Below are 19,174 nucleotides of genomic sequence, written 5' to 3'. Positions count from 1 at the left end.
TATATATATACACACTACTTGTACTACTATTCCTCCTTCAGTTTTCACTTATCGTGGGTCTTCAAGGTACGAATCCCCCGCAATAAACGTGGGACTATTGTACAAAACAACCTTTTTTTTTTAATTTTTTTTAAAGAGAAATCTAGTTGTTCCCCTAAAGTAATGCATCTGCGTATTATTTACCACTTCTTGTTACGTAAATCTGCAGCCACATGTCTTTGTCATGCAGACGCTGCTGAAGATTCTCAGTCATCCAGGTCATGATTAAAACCTCAAATAGGGTTAAAAAAACAAAAACAACTAGACTTCTATTCTGAATATTCTAAAATATTCTATTCTTTCAGCTTCAGTCCTGCTATTTTAGGTTTTCTTTAACCCTTTTTTGGATTTGTCATACAGATCTATTCTTTGAGCTAAACATATTGCCGTGTTTGCTACTTGAACGAGTAACTTCTGTCTTATGTTCTTAACTTTTTTTGTGTTTTCTCCTGTTTTTCAGACAATGCCAGCTCCGATCAGACTGCGGGAGCTGATCCGGACTATCCGGACAGCACGAACCCAAGCAGAGGAGCGCGAGATGATCCAGAAAGAGTGTGCTGCTATCCGCTCATCCTTCAGAGAGGAAGACAATACATACCGTTGCAGAAATGTGGCAAAACTACTTTATATGCACATGCTGGGCTATCCGGCACACTTTGGCCAGGTATGCTTGTTGATGCCGGGAAGATGATTGAGAGGACTACATTGAGATTTCCTTTCATGGAATGTTTTCAGAGTTTATCTTGGGATTTTATGACAATTTCTCCATTTCACCTCCTCTCCCACCTTTTGTTTTAGTTGGAGTGCCTGAAGCTGATCGCGTCTCAGAAGTTCACTGACAAACGAATAGGTTATTTGGGAGCTATGCTGCTGTTGGACGAGAGACAGGATGTTCATCTATTAATGACAAATTGCATTAAAAAGTAAGTGAAGATCAAACCAGTCCAATATAATTAGTCGGCTACGCAGAGTCAATTCAGCAATTTAGCCACGACCTTAAACGTACCTTATCTGTTTCTAAAATGTGTATAACTCAGCGTTTCCACTCACATTATGTAAGTGGGGCACCCCACCCCCCAAAATGGAATCGCCCACCCCCTCATAAAGGCATGTAATAAACAGCTTGTAATTATTTTTTGTGCATGATATGCATTTTTGAACATTTGACCAATTCACTGTGGCTGGGCTAGACCCCAGAGCTGATGCATCGTCCCATGGAACAAAGTTATTTAAAGGCTAAACTAAGTTTTCAGTTTGAAGCTTTAGGAGTTTTTTCACTGTAATCTCATTTTGACTTGTAAACATTCACATTACGAGTAGAGCCAGACCGATATGGAAATTTTGGTTATCACCGATACTGATATTGGGAGGGGGACACTAATACCAATAACTAATATAATAGCTGGAATTTTTTTTGCTTTGTCCATCCCCAATAATCTTAAATAAACAGCTGCTTTTAAACCTGTTTTAACACTTGGAAGTCTTGAAACAGTCTAACGTGCGTTCAGATTTCTATCAATTCAGTTTATTTCTGTTGCGCCAAGTCACAACAGAAGTCATCTCAGCGCACCGCACAGAAACATTCATATACATAACAAGTCAGTTAACATAAGGTAACATTATATATCTGAGGAGCTCTGAGTTAAACTTCATCGCAGACTCATCTTGAGCAAGCATGAAGGCAACGGTGGAAAGGAAAAACTCACTATCCTCCGCTATTCACCATAAAGTTATCAAGTGCGTTTACAAACATTTAAATTAAAGAAACACCTCCCCTGTTCATTGTTTAAACGGTCACGCATGTTGATGGTGACGGTCTAATCGGTACTGATCGCAGCCGAGTTTATTTTTCTTTGTAGAGAAGTAAAAATTTCAGACAAACAATACATTTCATTGAAGACGACAAAGATAACGTTACTAACGCTGATATATTTTACCTCTTTGTTATATTTATTGTTCTGGATAAAGTTTACAAGACAATAGCCTATGCTAGGTTATCTAAACGTTAGCTTGCTAACTTGAGAGGCACGTAGCTAATGACAAGCGGGTTGGAGGATTGAAGAGAAATTAGTGTTGATTTATTTTACAGATGAGTTAAAATAAACTTGCAATGCTCTGTTCAGCAAAGTACGACGCACAGTATTGCTCCCTGCTTCGTCTGCTCTGAAAATGGAACTTAAGTGAACGGCCATGATTTGAAAGTAGTCTTCATGCGCCCTCTGCTGGATGTATTGTGCAATTACGGCTGGTTTCAGCATTTTAGGGGTTAAAATTAGAAGTTCTTATATTGGCTCATAATGGGACAATTATCACGGATACCGTTATGTCCCCATACGCCTATATCGGCCCTACTGATATATCGGTCGGGCTCTAATTATGAGTGGTTTTATGTTAGAATTATCTAGTTTTTGGACTTGTTTAAAGTACTTCAACACCAAAAACACCAGTATTGGTGCTTATACAGTCAAACTAGACAAAATAATCAGAATCAATTAAAAAATCACAATTCAGTTTTTGTATTTAACCATTTATTGAACTGCATGCAGCCTTAAAAAATAATTTTTCTACCAAAAGGCTTGGGAAATGTTTTTTGAGAAGCCCTGAAAAACTAAAACTGAAAAGCTGAACATTTTGTAAATAAATCGTCCGAGTAAAAAAAAAAAAAGTATTTAAATGTACTATTTGTTATTCAAATGTTATATTTATTGCCATTATTAAAAGTAAAACATTAAGTCTTTCTTTTCTTTGTCTTGTTGAAAAACTTAGAAGAAATGCTGTAAACTTTTAGTTTTTCTATTGATAGATGAACCATAATTGTCACAATAACTTCTATCCTCATTTGCACCTCTGCGTTACTGCATTTAGTGTTCCTTGTTTGTGTACTCCTGCATTTCCGTGTCTTATTTGATTCCTTTTGTCCTCCCACACCAGTGATTTGAATCACAGCACACAATATGTCCAAGGCCTGGCTTTGTGCACTTTAGGCTGCATGGGATCTTCAGAAATGTGTCGTGACCTGGCAGGAGAAGTAGAAAAGCTGCTCAAAACTTCCAACTCATACTTAAGGAAAAAAGTAAGCTTCACTGTTGTCATAAATTGAATACTTGTCTTTTGTTATTGCTTAACTCTATGGAACTACCAGATTTGCAGATGGGTTATTGTTGTCGTATTTTATTGAAATATTTGTCGACAGGCAGCGTTGTGCGCAGTTCATGTCATCAGGAAGGTCCCAGAACTCATGGAAATGTTCCTTCCAGCCACAAAAAACCTGCTGAGCGAGAAGAACCACGGTAACAATCTGTCAGGATGCACTTTTTGGTTTTGGGGAGTAAATGTGGGTGTTCGACACAAATGCACACTTCATCTTATTTCTTGCCACTCATGGAGCGTTGTTACAAACTACTGGGTAACATATGCTCCATTTGTTGTCCTTTGTAGAGGAGTCTGGAGCTTATAGGCCTGTCATACTGTGAGCTTTGACGGTACTGCTGTGATACTAAGTTGGTCATAATTTAGTTGTAAATCATAATTAGCCGTCCTGCCTTGCACATTAGATATAAATCAAACATGAGTCACATGTTTGTGAGTCATGTTTCACCCATCGAACATGGGTGATGCAGCTATAAAAGGAGCATACACATTGAGCATAGTCAGAAGTAACTAAAAGAAAAGAGCTTGCATACTTTACACATAGGGCCAGTTGATGTACATTCTTTGCTGTAGCCCATTTTCTCCAACGATCATAAACATTTATGTAAAATGCGATGAGATGCTGAATCGTTAACGGCATCTTGACTGAAGGACACTGCATACTCCAGCCGAAGTGACGAAATTGGCTCTCATTGACGTAGTTGTGTGACAGAAATCCGTCATTTTGTTCTCAGAGGAGCTTTGTGGACGACGTTTGTAGGCGTGTTCATCAGTGTGGAAATGTGCTTGGATGGTCAGCTGTACGACTCCAGGAACTCCTGGATGGAGACTGTGCAGACATTAGCCGTTTTGCCATTGATGAGTGCGACTCCACTCGGCCCCCGTCTTACCGGTTCTTCTCAGGTGTAGGCGATTTGCCACTGTGACGTGTTTCCCGGCTCTCTGGGCGGGATCGTCAATGAAAAGTTGGCGGCATCGTAGCAGGCCATTGCGTTCGAGCCACTCAGCCCGTTGTGGTCCTTAATCGCCGTATTTCGACCAGTTTATCTTATCCCGGCACTGCTAATAAAACCGGGTGTAGCCGTGCTGCATCGTCGTCTCTAATACCTCTCTGTAAATGTGCTCACGATTACAGAGGAAATGGGGCTTCAGATGTGTTCTGCTTCGTATGGAGTATTCAGGGTCCTTCAGTCATCCAGACTGGTTTGACAGTGGACATTCTGTACAGTATTTTGTTTGAAGTGGTTGCAAACGTTTCTTTGATTTAGTACCATACTGGTTCCCATTTCATTCTATCAAGTCTTCAAATCTAGCTGCTAAACACAACGTGACTTAAGCACGCTGCAACTGTGATGGCTGCTTATCTGAAACATTGGGGCCGTTGAGTAGCATATACCTGTACAGGTAAAATTGAGCATAAAATTAAAAGCTTTACTAAAAAACATTTGTAATAAAATTGATTTCATTTTTTAGATTAGTTCATCTGTAATAATTACTACTGCGTGCTCTCAGCAGAGCTTTCTACTGATGTCCCTAAAATCAGTTGTTTCTAATACAGATTGAGTAATAACTTCTGTAGTCAATCATATGTGTACTAATATGTGACATTATCTGTCTGGACATCTGGACACTGCAGCATATTGGGTAATGGTATTTTTTAATAATATTTTACTAGCATTTAAATTACTTTTTATAAATGCTTGGTAGGGCTGGGCGATATGGACCTAAATTAATATCTCGATATTTTAAGGTAAATGGCGATATACGACGTGGCAGCACGGTGGCGCAACTGGTAGAGCTGCTGCCTCTCAGCGAGCAGGTCCCTGGTTCAAATCCCGGTCCGGGAGCCTTTCTGGGTGGAGTTTGCATGTTCTCTCCGTGCATGCGTGGGTTTTCTCCGGGTACTCCGGTTTCCTCCCACAGACCAAAAACATGCATGTTAGGTTCATTGGTAACTCTAAATTGTCCCTAGGTGTGAGTGAGAGAGTGAATGGTTGTTTGTCTCGTTTGTCTCTATGTGTCCCTGTGATGGACTTGCGACCCGTCCAGGGTGTACCCCGCCCCTCGCACAGTGATTGCTGGACATGGGCACCGGCGACCCCCGTGACCCAAAATGGAAGAAGCGGGTAAAAAGATAATGGATGGATGGGCGATATACGTTATATTTCTCATTATTTTTTTCTTTACATAAAGTAATAAAAATATATTTGAGTCTAAACTTTGTCCCAATTGTGACACAGGCACATTTATTAACAAAGAGCTGTAACTGTACAAAATAAATATCTAAAAAAATAATCTATTTACATATATTAAATCGTAATATTCTTCAGCTGTGCCGCCTTCACGACTTTAGTAAGCGTGTGTGAAGCGGCACGTGAGGGGGTGTTTGTATCCAGTGAGGGAGGAGGAGGGACCACGGGAAGTTGGCGGAGCTGACGGGCACAAAAAGAACTACACGGATTTTCAAGTCTTACAGTGAGAGGTAGCGCGACATTAATAAAGCAGCGGCTTATCATATCGCTAAAGACACGGTCCTTAGCGGCTAACAAGATGGCTAACCATAGCCGTCTTGTTCCACGGTTGAGACTGGGACCGTGTCTTTAGCGATATGTCACGCTACCTCTCACTGTTCCTCTCATAAGGCACAGCACGGCTAAATGAGTTTTGACCTGTGGTTTGTCTCGGGGAAGGAGGCTGAAGTCACTCGGAGCTGCAGATGCAGTTTCGAACACACTTCATACTCTACTCATAGCGCTGTTTTGAATAGGGATGGGTCCGATCCAATATCCATATCGGGCTCCGATACCAGCATAATTTACGTACCGGATTTTTTCGATCCAACCTGCAGAGATTTCCGATCCACGATGTCTCTTGTGTCTCCAAGTAAAACGTCTCCACATGCCAGCCCTGCCAGCTGCTCTGCACGTTGGCTTCAAACTATGGAATGGATTTCCTAAGCGGAGGCGTGTCTCATGAACCCAGAGTAATAAGACCCGCCTCATATTCAGGAAATCCATTTCATAGCTTGCAGCCAGCTAAAACGTGCAGTAGCACTGTGGCTAACGGCTAACCAACTTTTCCTCTAAACATGTCCGCTGTGTGGAAGTATTTTACTCTAGAAGCACCACAAAACAAGACGGCAACGTGTAATGTCTGCAGAGCCATAGCACCACATTAAACCGCGGTAAAGTTAGTTTTACGTTGGACATTCGGGCTCTGGGGCTTCAGCGGTGTGTTATTGTCGTTCAGTCCGGAGAAGACGGTCTGATTTCGGTCAGCCGCGCTCGGTCTTCCCGTCTCGGAGGAGGGGCAGACCGAGCTCGGCTGACCGAAATCAGACTGTCTTCTCCAGACTGAATGATAATTACACACCGCTGAAGCCCCAGAGCTCGAATATTTAACGAGAAGTTGCTAAACTTCATCGTAATTAATGACCCTGACTATCAGTTGTAGAAAACGAAGGATTTCACTGCTTGATACTTGAAGCCAAGATATAGTTGACCCTCCAGGAGATATTTATCAGTACAACAGTAGACGATCATAAAAGAGCATATGAATTTAAAAAATACAAGAAAATTATATATGTATAAAAACAAAACAAAAACAGCTACATTATAAAGTGATGTAAAAAAACAGGAACATGTCTGTGTTGATGTTTGAAGCCATCGAATCACTTTAATATCCACTTTAAAGCTTGGAATAATAAAAAAACGACAACACGTGTTAGCAGGATTTAATTCTAACTTTGAAACTTATCCAACATTTATAAAACTTACCTCATGTTGCCTTTTTGGACATGCATATATTTGTACAAATTGTACTTACCTATAGAGAGGAGATTATTACAGCCTCATGTAAAAATCTATAAAGATGATGGTATTGGGACGGTATCGGTATCGGCTAATACACAGAGTCAGATATCGGGATCGGAAGTTAAAAAATGTGGATCGGTGCATCCCTAGTTCTAAATGTTGAAAAAGATTCATAGTGCTGACGTTTTCTCGGGACTTGTTTTCGACATCGTCTACAGAAAACATTTTTTTCTGCTGCTCATCTGACAATTTAAATCCAAACCATCTCCAAATAGCAGCCATTGTTTTCCTTTTTGCTAAGCTGCTCTTCGATATCCTCTCCTGTGTTTACTTGTTGTGCTAACTCCCGCCCACCTGGAGAAGCAGGAAGCGGGGGGAGCGGGGGAGGGGCTGGGCTTTTTATTCGTTGAGTGAGGAGGAGGGGGTCACGTGCAATTGGTGCAGACGGGAGAAAAAGAATGACACGGATTTTCAAATCCAATTATAACGTAGAAGTATCGATATAGACGATATAGTCCCATCTTATATCGCATATGAAATTATCTTGATATTTTTTAAATATCGATATATCGCCCAGCCCTACTGCTTGGAAATCAGAAAACAGTATACAGGGTTTTTTCCCCTTGTGCTTCTTTGGGTCAAACTATAAAACATAATCGGACCTCTTCTCACAGGAGCAACCACGGAATATAATAAAACCTCTGAAAAGCATCAACATCTTGAACAGGCCTTTGTTTCAGCGAACATTTTACCTTGAAAGGGTAGAGGAAGCGCAAGCGTATTGATGAATACTGCATTCCACTTCTGCTGTGTACGATCTTTGTTCTGTATAACGTGCACATGAGCAGAACTTCCCCTGGAATGCAGCCCTCGTGAAAACACCTGTGCGTTCCTTATTCTTTCAAGCCATAGTGGTTCCCATGAACAGAGTATCAGTGGAGGCAACAATGGTGTCTTCTTACAAAAAGCTATTTAGTTGGACCACACAGGGGTGACTGACACAGAAAGTAAAATAGCACTTGCAGTTATATTCATTATTTGAAAAACTTTTTTTATTTTCTAAGGTGTTCTTCATACGTCTGTTGTTCTCCTCACTGAGATGTGTGAAAGAAGTCCTGATATGCTGGCCCACTTCAGAAAGGTACAAAGATATGGTCTTAAGTTTAACGTTATTGTACTTATGCATTTGTCTTAAGCTCATGTCACATTTCATTCTCCTTTGGTTACACATCTTATTTTGTTATGACTGAGATGGGCAAACGTGTTTAACTGTTTGGATTGCGCTGCAGGTTTCTTCGACATTCAGAATATCTCCCTGATCTCTTTCCTCTGTCTTTTCTCTTGTATCTCAACTGTTGCTGTGCCTCTTCTCTGTAGGTGTTTACAGAAATAAGCCAGAAGCAGCACGTTTCATGCTCATAATCTGAACTTTATTTTAAGCACTCTGAAAGTGAATGACTTCCAGTTTCCCCTCCCTAACATCTACTTCATATTTTTTCTGTCATTTGTCTTTGTTACAATTCCTGCATTGTGTTAGAATGAGAAGGTAAGAGGACATTCTGATCTCATAGCTGGTGCATGCTGTTAGTAGTAATCACTCCTCACGGTCACCTCAAATGTAACCAGATTTGTTTTAAGTAATGCCATTTTGTTTTAATTTAGAGTTTTAATTTGTTTATCTTGTACAGTGATCATTAATATGTCAGTGCTTTGAATATTTTACAACCGTTTTTGACCCATTCGTCAGATACATATCTCACTATTATTTTGAATGTCATTTTTTTGCCTAACATGCAATCTGTTTGGTCACTGTCTATTTTTTTTTAAGTAGTCTGGTGGGTGTGTTCTCACATGATAGCCACAGGTGTCACTAGGAGCAGATTTTCTTTTAACACTTTATCACTGTAAGACAGAAGCTTGTTATAACTGCACTGAGCCTGTTTAATTACAGAGGGGTGGATGTTGGTCTGGATGCAGGTTAAAAGTGCATCAGTGGGATGTCATGTTAACAAATGAGTTTCAAAAAGTATAGGAAGTTTTTCAAATTTAAAATCATTACTCTGCAATTTTGAGGTTATTTGTTTTTGTTCCCTTTTTACAATAAATGATAGGAGTCACTAGGCCTGTTACGATAAATAATAAATCAATTAATCGCATGATAAATGAAAATTATCTACCTGATTCTCGTTTATCGGTTCTGTCGTTTCTTTGTGTCTCTCTCTTTCTACTGAAGACACTGGATGACAAAAGGCTCAACTCCGGTGCTCCTCACTGACCACTCCCTTTCTCTTTTCTCTTTAAAATCCATTTTAATCGTCCACAGTCGTGTTTTTGGATCGTTAAAAGCAGCTAAGCTACGAGCTAAGCTAACAGGCTGATCTTTGGAAAAAAAAAAAACTCTGTCTTGTCAAAGCTCCAAAATTCAAGGTTGAAACCCGTGGCTTCGTGTAAAAAGTTTTCTCTCTGCAAAAAGAAGCTGAGAACTTGTTTACTGATTTTTTTATTTATTTTTTTCATTTAAAAGCTTTGTGTGAAAAACGCTATGCTAAAGAGCTCAAACCACATCAAGCGTCCGCCATTTTGAGAACCGAAAAACGGGAACGAGAGACTGCCCATGTCACGTCAAGGGGCCTCCCTCCCATTTTCTTAGAGACACGCTGCTTGCTCCCTCACTATCCATCCTTCAGTTCAAACAGTCTTATACTGCCATCCAGTGGTCAAACAGAGGTACTACACACAAATATTAACCAACATTTCTTCATAAATTTGACAATAATTACTAATTATTGTCAAATGTCAAACAGTATTATCGTTTATCGCAATAATTTGAGACAATTAATCGCCCATCAAAATGTGTTATCGTGACAGGCCTAGAAGTCAACATCTAATACAAACCAATACGTTTTTAATGCCATTTTTGCAGCTCCCATATGTTGTTGCTGTGTAGAACTTAAGTTTGGTTTAACAGTTGCTGTAAGCAACAGTTGAACAAAACGCGTCCTAAAATAAAAGTATCCATTCCCTTGGCCACAAAAATTGGAAAGCAGTTATCTCATTTACTGGACTAGATGGCACTTTGCTTTCCAAATGTATTATTGTATGTTACCTCTGATAATATTATTATAAAGTACAGAGAGGCATCTCTATTTACTGTATAATGATGGTCAAAAGTGACAGAAATGTGTACTGAGACGTTTTTGGTCAAAGTGAACTGTTCTAATCCAGTGTTTTTGTACAATCAACACTTTAATTCCCTTACACAGCAGATTATTCAGGCACACAATTGTTTTACCTGAATTACCTCAGTAAACAATCTTTTATTTTCACTTCCCACCTTTGGATTACTGCCACTTGGAATTTAAAAAAATATATTTTTAACTTGTTAATTGAAAACTGTGTGAATGTTGAACATGAGTAGTTTGAGATCCACTGAAATTTCTTCTTTTTATTATTATTTTTTTTTAAATAGCTGGTTCCACAGTTGGTGAGAATCCTGAAGAACCTAATAATGTCTGGGTACTCTCCGGAGCATGATGTGTCGGGCATAAGTGACCCTTTCCTGCAGGTAAATCTCTCTTTAATACTTGCCCATAAAAGTGCTGATGTGATTTATTTAAGGTAATAACGTTATTGATCCTGCAGGAAATTGTTGTTCCAAAGTTTCAACACAAAGAAGGAATCACACAAGATATAAAAAAATAACAGCAAATATAAAAATACCAACACTTAAGTTCTAAAACGGGTCAGGTGCAGACAGAAACATTAAAGTGTTTATTGTAGTGCAGGATTGATTTTATTCTATGTGTAGAAAGGGGGAGGAGTTTAAATGTTTTCTAGCCAAAGGGAGGAAGGACTTACCAGTAGTTTAAGATTTAGTTATTTTCTGTAATGGACAAAATTTCTCAGTGCAGCCGGGGGGGGGGGGGGGGTCTTGTTCGGTGGCCGCAGGGTTCCACCTCTGCTATTTGTGGATGATGTGGTCCTGGTGGCATCATCGAACCACAGCTTCTCAGCCGAGTGTAAAGAGGCTGGGATTAGGACCAGCACCTCCAAATCTGAGGCTGTGGTCCTCTCGGTCGTAAAAGGGCGGATTGCCCTCTTCGAATTAGGAGTGAGGTGCTGCCTCAGTTGCAGGAGTTCAGGGTTTCGTCCACATGTGAGAAAAGAGTAGAGCTCAAAATCGATAGACTGATGCAGTTTTGCGTGCTCTGCTGGTCAGTCGTCGTGTAGAGGGACCTGTGCTGCAAGGCGCAGCGATGTATTGTTACTACTCTCACGCACACACGGTCACGAACTATGACAATAGACGAGATCGCAGATTCAAGAGATCCCTGCTGGGTAGCTGGGCTTTCTCTTAAAAACAGGGTGAGAAGTTCGGCTATTTGAGAGAGACTGAGTAGAGCTCCTCCACATGGAGGCATCTGGTAAGGCTGCCCCCTGGAGGCACCTCTAGGGAGGTTTTCCGGGCATGTCCCACTGGGAGGAGCCCCAGGGGAAGACACTTGTCTCTCTGCTGGCCTGGGAGTGCCTTGGAGTCGTCCTAGAAAGGCTGGAAGAGGTGGCTGTGGAAAGAGCTGCTTGGGCCTTCAAGGTGTTGCTTGATCAATAGATGGATGGGTGGGCGTCTATGTGTCTTTATTTTTATGTGGGGACTCCTTTGTATTTCATTGTTATTGAAATATCTAAGAAAAACAATGTTTGTTTTTATGTCGAGCGTCATTTATTATATAGATAATTAACAATAAAGTGTATGAACAATTAGAGCATGCAGCTAAACTGCACAAGTCCAGCAAACCATCGTTGATGAATGTTGTTTACTGAATAGGTGCGGATATTGAGACTACTGCGAATTTTAGGCAAGAATGACGACGATTCCAGTGAAGCAATGAACGACATTCTTGCACAGGTTAGAATAATAAAACGTCATTACGTTGATTTAAAAGCTCATTGACTCAGTGTAACCGATGCATTAATGTGATACAGGTGGCCACAAACACAGAGACGAGTAAAAATGTAGGCAATGCAATCTTGTACGAAACTGTACTGACTATAATGGACATCAAGTCTGAAAGTGGACTACGGGTGAGTCGACTTCAAGGAGTAACTTGACTAGAATGTTTTTGCTGTTTTTACTCTTTTTAAATGTCTTTTTCCCTCCACAGGTTTTGGCTATTAACATACTAGGTCGCTTCCTTCTTAACAATGACAAAAACATTAGGTAATTCACATACCCTGTTTTGCTCTTTGAGCATACAGTCATTAAAATGTTAATATATACTAATTACGCTTGAACTGTTTTCAGATATGTGGCATTGACATCTCTACTAAAGACGGTACAAACGGATCATAATGCAGTGCAGAGGCATCGAAGCACCATCGTGGATTGTTTAAAAGACCTGGACGTGTCCATCAAGAGGTTATTATTACTGCTTATATTTGAGATTTTAGTTGCACGTTTCTTTTTATTTAGCCTTAGTATTTCTGACTCTTTGTTTTTACGTTATTCTTCTTCTTTGCTGTGTAGACGTGCAATGGAGCTGAGCTTTGCCCTCGTGAATGGCAACAACATCAGAGGCATGATGAAGGAGCTGCTCTACTTCCTGGACTCCTGTGACCCAGAATTCAAAGCCGATTGTGCATCAGGAGTTTTTCTAGCTGCGGAGAAGTACGTCCATACGTTCTACCTTCATCCAGCTTTTTGTAGGATTTTAGAAAGACATGCTCCATCACGCTGTCACAATTAACATCGTTTCAGGCTTTGATTTTTAGGATATTCAGAATACTTTCAATATAACATACTGTTATCGCCTATCAGGATAAAAATTTGTGATGTTGCTTTCAAGGCTACAAAATGAAAAGCTGTATGATGATAAACTGAGTGATCCATCGTCAGAATGACCTTGGTGATGCCTTTTTATTCTGACAGCATTTGTCTCCTGTGTGAACAGAGTTAACCCTCTTTTCTTCTTCTTTGACTTATCGTGCATTTTCATTTTGTTTTTTTTACAGATATGCTCCTTCAAAACGATGGCACATAGACACCATTATGAGAGTACTGACAACAGTATGTATATTCCAAATTACTATTAAGCATTACCGTATTTTTCGCCTTATAAGTCAGTTTTTTGCATAATTTACATGCCCTGCGACTTCTAGGCTGAAGCAACATATTTATGGATTTTTCCCCATATTTATAAACCAATTTTTGTCTGAGATATAAAAGTTTTCATTTATTCTGACTGGGGGAAAAAAGAGCAGTACCACTTTCAGCCACTAGATGGTAGCAATAGTAGTAAAGCATGCCGTCGCATCATGTAATAGGTAAACGTGGCTATAATGACAAATTCAAAAAAGTGAAATACAAAAACAACTGGACTTTATTTATTATACTTTACTTTATACTTTTTTTTATTTCTTGAACTTTTTTGAATTTATCATGTCCTGGATGACCGAGAATCTTCACTAGCTATTAATGACGCAGTCGGCCTGCCGTAGACCCACCTTCGTTCTGCACCGCTCCGGAGAAATGCAGCTAATTTGACCATTAAAGTGCATTTATTAAGCAAACATTAGACTGAGACACACATTTACTATAATTCTGAGCAAACAAATAATTGTTTTTAAGTGTTTATCTTGTTAAAGTCCTCACGTGCGCGCTCTCGCGGCCGCCATTTGGCAGCCAATCAATTTTTGGCACAACTCCGGCCCACATTTCCGGGTTGTCTGCGATGACGCATAATAGATGCGACATATTTATGGATTTTTCCACTTTATTAGACAAATATGGACTGATGCGACTTACAGGGCGGAGCCACGTGTACGGTGGAAAATACGGTACTTTAAGTAACTCAAATGAAGTGGGTCAGTTCTAGCGCAGATCTTTACAGGCTGCAACTGACAAACTGTTTGTTTGATGCTTTCGTGTTCCTGTTCTTGTAGGCAGGAAGCTACGTACGAGACGACTCCGTTCCCAACCTCATCCAGCTCATCACGAACAGCGTGGAGATGCATGCCTACACAGTTCAGAGACTTTACAAAGCATTGCTGGACGACATTTCACAGGTCAGAGCAGTTCTGCCTCAGCGCGCCATTAAATTTAAGATGTCTTCAAATCTGAAGTTTACAGACATAAACTTGTTTTTCTGATATTTGTTTTAAATATCGAAGAGCGCAAACTAAACACAAGTCATATTTCCTTTCTTTAGCAACCTCTTGTGCAGGTTGCATCATGGTGCATAGGAGAATATGGAGACCTGCTAGTGTCAGGGCAGTGTGAGGAGGAAGAGCCCATCCAGGTACCACAGAAGAAATCGCTCATGCACACAACTGAACTGAGGATTACACAGATGTTTAGGGAGCTTGAAGTAATTGGACATTGTTTAATCTCTTTTTTTATTTTGTTCTCTTCCTTTTTTCAATGAAGGTGACCGAAGATGAAGTTCTTGATGTGTTGGAAGGGCTTCTGGTGTCAAACCTGTCCACGCCTGTGACTCGAGGTTACGCTCTTACTGCTATCATGAAGCTGTCTACTCGCTTCAGCAGCGTAAAGTGAGTGACTGATTTTTAAACTTGTCCGAACATTTTTTTTTAAAGAAATTAGGGGTGCACCATATTGGATTTTTGGCCAATATGTTAAAACTTGTTTGACCGATACCGATATTTTTTATATACTTTGTCAGAACAGAGCCCTCTTATTTAGGCTTATTTGCCACAAAAATTGTGTAACAGCTGGTGACATATATTCAGTAACAGCCATAGCACTTTAACTTATATTAAATGAAAAGTGTTGAATGTTATTTATTAGCATTAGTCACCTGCGATGCTGTCTTACCTGTGGAGGCTTGTTCCAGGTTCCTATAGCTGCAGTGTGGGATCCTCTGCACTCCTGTGCATGAAGGACAGATCAAAGTTTTTTTCTATCCATTGAGTTGTAAGACTAATCATGCTAACGGGCTAACACGACGTCCAAATGTCTGTGGTAAAACTCACCCAAGTGCTATCGGCTGTTAGCTTCTCAATGACGTCGGAAATGACGACTTGTAACTCGTCGGAAAACATCTCGGACTGTGGACGATGTTGCGAGGCTCAACGTAGTCCGTAAATCTTGGGAATCCGACATCCTCACCAACAAAAAAACTTCCACACCGCCGACATTTTGGCTTCTTCCTCTCCGCCGCCGCGATCAGATCAGGTGGGCGCGCATGACGTCATCACGTTGTGCGGGCGCTGCGGGCGTCCTTGTCACTGGGTTGTCATACAAAACCAGTGTCGTTTTATATCGGAGAATTATTTTGATGGAATGTCCGATATTAAACCTTTAACGCTAATACTGGTCGATACCGTGTCGATAATATCGTGCATCCCTAAAAGAAATGCATTGATGCAGCTTAAACGGTATGTCTTTAATAATGTGGTGATAAAATAAAAACGGTGTTTAACCAAAAAAGCAGCTCAAAGTATTTAATATTGTACATTTTGGATTGTCAGAATACGGTAACTCATTTTCACAGTTGGAACCTTATCTACCTTTAATTAACCATAAGCACATTTTCCAGATTTATTTGCCGACTATTGTAGTTTTGCTCATCTCACAGTAAAGTAATGCAGATCATTTAATAGAAAATGTATAAATTATTATTTTATTTTTTTTACCGAGTCCCATTAAAGATTATACTGACATCTGCTTGTAGTAATTTCAGAAATTAGACATAATTCAGGCATTTTTCAATCAATCAATCAACCTTTATTTATACAGGTAAATCCCATTGAGCCTCGAGGACTCATTTACAAATTACATTTTTAAATTATTATTACTAATAACTGTTGATAATTTTATTGTAATGATCCATAACTTTTTTTTTCTTTGCTGGCGTCCAACTGTTTTGACTTTACCCTTTTATTAATTTAACGTTTAAGCCGAATCAAGAAGGTGGTTTCGATATACGGCAGCAGCATCGACGTGGAGCTTCAACAAAGAGCTGTCGAGTACAACGCACTTTTCAAGAAATACGACCACATGAGGTAAAAATGCACTACTTTTAACTTTTAAAAAGAAAAACAACTCATCACAATCGTAATGCATCAGCAGTTTCTGGGAAAACCAAATGGAGTTTTTGAGTTTGATCCATGTTCTTGACAATAGATCAGCTCTTCTTGAGCGGATGCCTATTATGGAGAAAACTGCAAGTAATGGCCCCACAGAAATTGTACAGACAAACGGTGAGACCGAGCCCTCTGTTGTGGAGCCCAAACATCCGCCGCCCGTCACCCAACCAACAAACCAGGTGAGTTTATGACGACATCATCAGTATCATCTGAGTTTCGTAGCGCTCCGTTAACAGTAAACTCGTACATAATCGTATAATAATCGTGTCCGTTACTGTTTTAGATGTAAGAAATCTTGTAGAGGAATCTATTGTGAAAATATCTGACACGGTTTTCCCTCCATAGGCTACTGATTTGTTAGACTTGCTGGGTGGTAATGACTTGGCGCCTGTAATCCAGACTACAGTGCCCACAAAACCCGCCTCAGCTGGAGGAGAGCTGCTTGATCTTCTTGGTGACCTCTCACTAAGTGGTAGGGTGTTTAACGTCCAGCATCATTTGACTCATTCACAAGAAAAAACTGACCCCGGTGTAACCGTATGTTTAACACTGTGAATGCAATTAAAGCGCTTAATCCAAATGTGCAATCCACCTAAACCCTGGTGTGAAACCTTCCCCCTCCCAGGAGGTCCAACACCTACTCCTGCCCCTGCAGTGCCCACTTCCCAACCCTCCTTCCTGTTGGATGGCCTATCCTCGCAGCCCTTGTTTAACGATATTGCAGCTGCAGGTGAGCGGGTGCTGCTTCCAGAGGAGCTATACACCAACAAATCAGTTTGAAGTTAGAGTTTTCAATATATATATATATTTAATTTTGTGATGTTTGTCACCCTAAACGTCTGCTTAGGTATTCCTCCTATAACTGCATACACCAAGAATGGTCTGAAAATAGACTTTACATTTGAGAGAGCTAACCCCAACCCAAACATCGCGGTCATCACTATTCACGCGTCCAACTCTACGGAGACGGACATGACGGACTTTGTTTTCCAGGCTGCAGTACCAAAGGTCAGCATCTGTCATTTAAGTCGATTTTATATTTACCGCACAATTCGTGTCATCTCTGGTGAATGTTGCATAAGTTGGGTGTTCAACTCAAAAGTCACTTGTGTTTATAGAAGTCTGAAAATGTTCGGTGATCAGGAAGTAAATGCTCTCCTCATGTTGGGACACGTGGATGTGTTGAACATCTTCCTTCACTCTCTGAAGAAACCTGGATAAAATGATGAATGACCGTTTGTCCCCTCTTCCACTGAGTTGCAGCTGCTTCTGGCTCATTTTGTTTTGCAGACTACGTTAAAAATGACCATCGCAGCTGCATTTTAGTTATTTTTTGCTTTCATTGTAATGAAATGTATAAATATACGCCCACAATGTGTTTTTCATAATGACATGGCTGCAGTTCTTGGAGGCATCATCAGTTTTAGAGTTGACTTTTAACAGATGCGTTTGAAAAGTCGTCCCCGCTCGATATCCGCCAGTTGAAACGACCCAGTTTATTTCCCGTCGTGGGTTTCATTATATTTTCATCCCAACACAGTTTTCTGTGTTTATTAGACATTCCAGCTGCAGCTTCTGTCCCCCAGCAGTAACGTCGTCCCGGCGCTCAACCAGGGAACGGTCACGCAAGTCATCAGAGTCCTCAACCCACAGAAGGTGAGTTCTTCCCCTTAAATGTCCATTTAAGAGGGTTTTCTTCGCTTGAAGTACAATTTGCACACGGACCTGTTTTTAAATGTCCTGTTTTGTAAACTACTGCCATGCTCACGACATTTCAGCAACAACTACGGATGAGGATCAAACTGACCTACACCCACAGAGGCTCGGCTGTGCAAGACCTGGCGGAGGTTAATAACTTCCCCCCACAGTCGTGGCAGTGATGACCTGTTCCTCTAAGCCCCACCAAGGGAACTATGACAACAGCTTTTTTTTGGTTGGTTGTTTTGCTTTTTCTTTCACCCCCACCCACCTCCACCTTTTTTCCAATGGATCTCCCTGTGAAGTCACTGCAGACTGCTGCCCTCCAGTTGCACGGGAAGCATCAAAGCATCGAACGCCGGAGAATAATAAAGATGTTACGAAGACCCTGTAGACATTGCAAGAATTAATTGGGAAAACATATCGATGAACTTTTTCCTCTTAATTGGTTTCAATATTTTCTTTTGCTCGGTAAGTTGCTGTATTTTTCATGCGTTCCCTCTTCCCAGCGCCATTACAGCACACGCACACAATTCACTGTGGCACACTTTACCTCTGGAGTAGAGAAAGTCTTTCCCCCTGTGGGCACTGCAGGAACATTTTATTTTAACGATCCCGTCATGTTGTGATCGGCTTTGCTTTGATTTATTTTGTACCAACCATCAGTCCTTCAGTGGCACCCAGGAAATGTTTGAAAGGTCTTACTAGCGTGTCCACAAACTCATGAGCTAACGTCGTTTTGTTCATTTTTAAGACGTCTGTGATATAACTTCTTAGAGTTGTATTCATTTTGAATTACATTAATTTAATGAAAGCGTGTTGGAGCTTTGCTGCGGTCTCTGTCACATCTGGACCTGAGCTCACAGGATTTCCTGGTTCTGCCTCACGTTGCTGTAGGAAATCTTCAGGTTCAAGAACAAGCAGAGCACGCTCACTTTGACCTCCCGCGGCCACTTGTGGCCGTTTTATCATCTCATCTGTAAAGAAGCGACAGCCCGTAGATCTGTACGATAAATTCTAATTGTTAAAATGAAACGTTTCGTTCGCTAGAACGGGCGTAACGCGGCTCTTGAACTTCTCTGAAGACGAATGGATTGCGCTCGTGTTGGAGGTTTGCGTTTTGAACTTTTCATGCATCCGTGTCATCGGTGTAGCCCGCAAATGAATTTTCAGATTTGTTTAAGCTGCTTCAACGTGGTCACCATGCGCACACGTGCAAATGAAGCTTGTTATGAATGTAGTTACATGCACTGAATGCTTCTTCCCCCAATTTCCTAATTCTTTGTTTCCATGATAATGCTCATCTTAGTAGCACTGTTTTTGTGGACGTTTGTTTTTATTTCTGCAGTAATTTGACTTAATTTATGCCT

At 40.6% G+C, this 19,174-nt stretch overlaps 1 protein-coding gene across 2 annotated transcripts in view; it reads left to right on the top strand.

Annotated features, from left to right (window-relative positions):
* Positions 1–18,542, top strand: part of ap1g1 (adaptor related protein complex 1 subunit gamma 1) — a 24,722-nt gene extending 6,180 nt beyond the window's left edge. Inside the window, exons 2-24 of one of the 2 annotated variants that reach the window (XM_037689631.1) lie at positions 500–703; positions 838–962; positions 2,971–3,112; positions 3,233–3,329; positions 8,066–8,142; positions 8,539–8,547; positions 10,471–10,566; positions 11,827–11,907; positions 11,985–12,083; positions 12,164–12,219; positions 12,304–12,417; positions 12,526–12,666; positions 13,011–13,065; positions 13,941–14,063; positions 14,207–14,296; positions 14,425–14,549; positions 15,918–16,022; positions 16,144–16,285; positions 16,452–16,578; positions 16,732–16,836; positions 16,954–17,114; positions 17,664–17,762; positions 17,885–18,542. In XM_037689631.1, coding sequence (XP_037545559.1) covers positions 503–703; positions 838–962; positions 2,971–3,112; positions 3,233–3,329; positions 8,066–8,142; positions 8,539–8,547; positions 10,471–10,566; positions 11,827–11,907; positions 11,985–12,083; positions 12,164–12,219; positions 12,304–12,417; positions 12,526–12,666; positions 13,011–13,065; positions 13,941–14,063; positions 14,207–14,296; positions 14,425–14,549; positions 15,918–16,022; positions 16,144–16,285; positions 16,452–16,578; positions 16,732–16,836; positions 16,954–17,114; positions 17,664–17,762; positions 17,885–17,986 — 2,472 coding nt within the window. In that variant the 5' untranslated portion in view covers positions 500–502 and the 3' untranslated portion in view covers positions 17,987–18,542. The remainder of the gene's footprint in view (positions 1–499; positions 704–837; positions 963–2,970; positions 3,113–3,232; positions 3,330–8,065; positions 8,143–8,538; positions 8,548–10,470; positions 10,567–11,826; positions 11,908–11,984; positions 12,084–12,163; positions 12,220–12,303; positions 12,418–12,525; positions 12,667–13,010; positions 13,066–13,940; positions 14,064–14,206; positions 14,297–14,424; positions 14,550–15,917; positions 16,023–16,143; positions 16,286–16,451; positions 16,579–16,731; positions 16,837–16,953; positions 17,115–17,663; positions 17,763–17,884) is intronic. The other variant, XM_037689642.1, reaches the window with a different exon arrangement.
* Positions 18,543–19,174: the final 632 nt, after the last annotated feature.

The sequence above is a fragment of the Nematolebias whitei genome, chromosome 2, assembly GCF_014905685.2.
Source record: "Nematolebias whitei isolate Nwh7 chromosome 2, NemWhi1, whole genome shotgun sequence".
Lineage (NCBI taxonomy): Eukaryota > Metazoa > Chordata > Actinopteri > Cyprinodontiformes > Rivulidae > Nematolebias > Nematolebias whitei.
The sequence above is the reverse complement of the archived record's forward strand: the minus strand, read 5'-3'. Positions and strand labels throughout refer to the sequence as shown.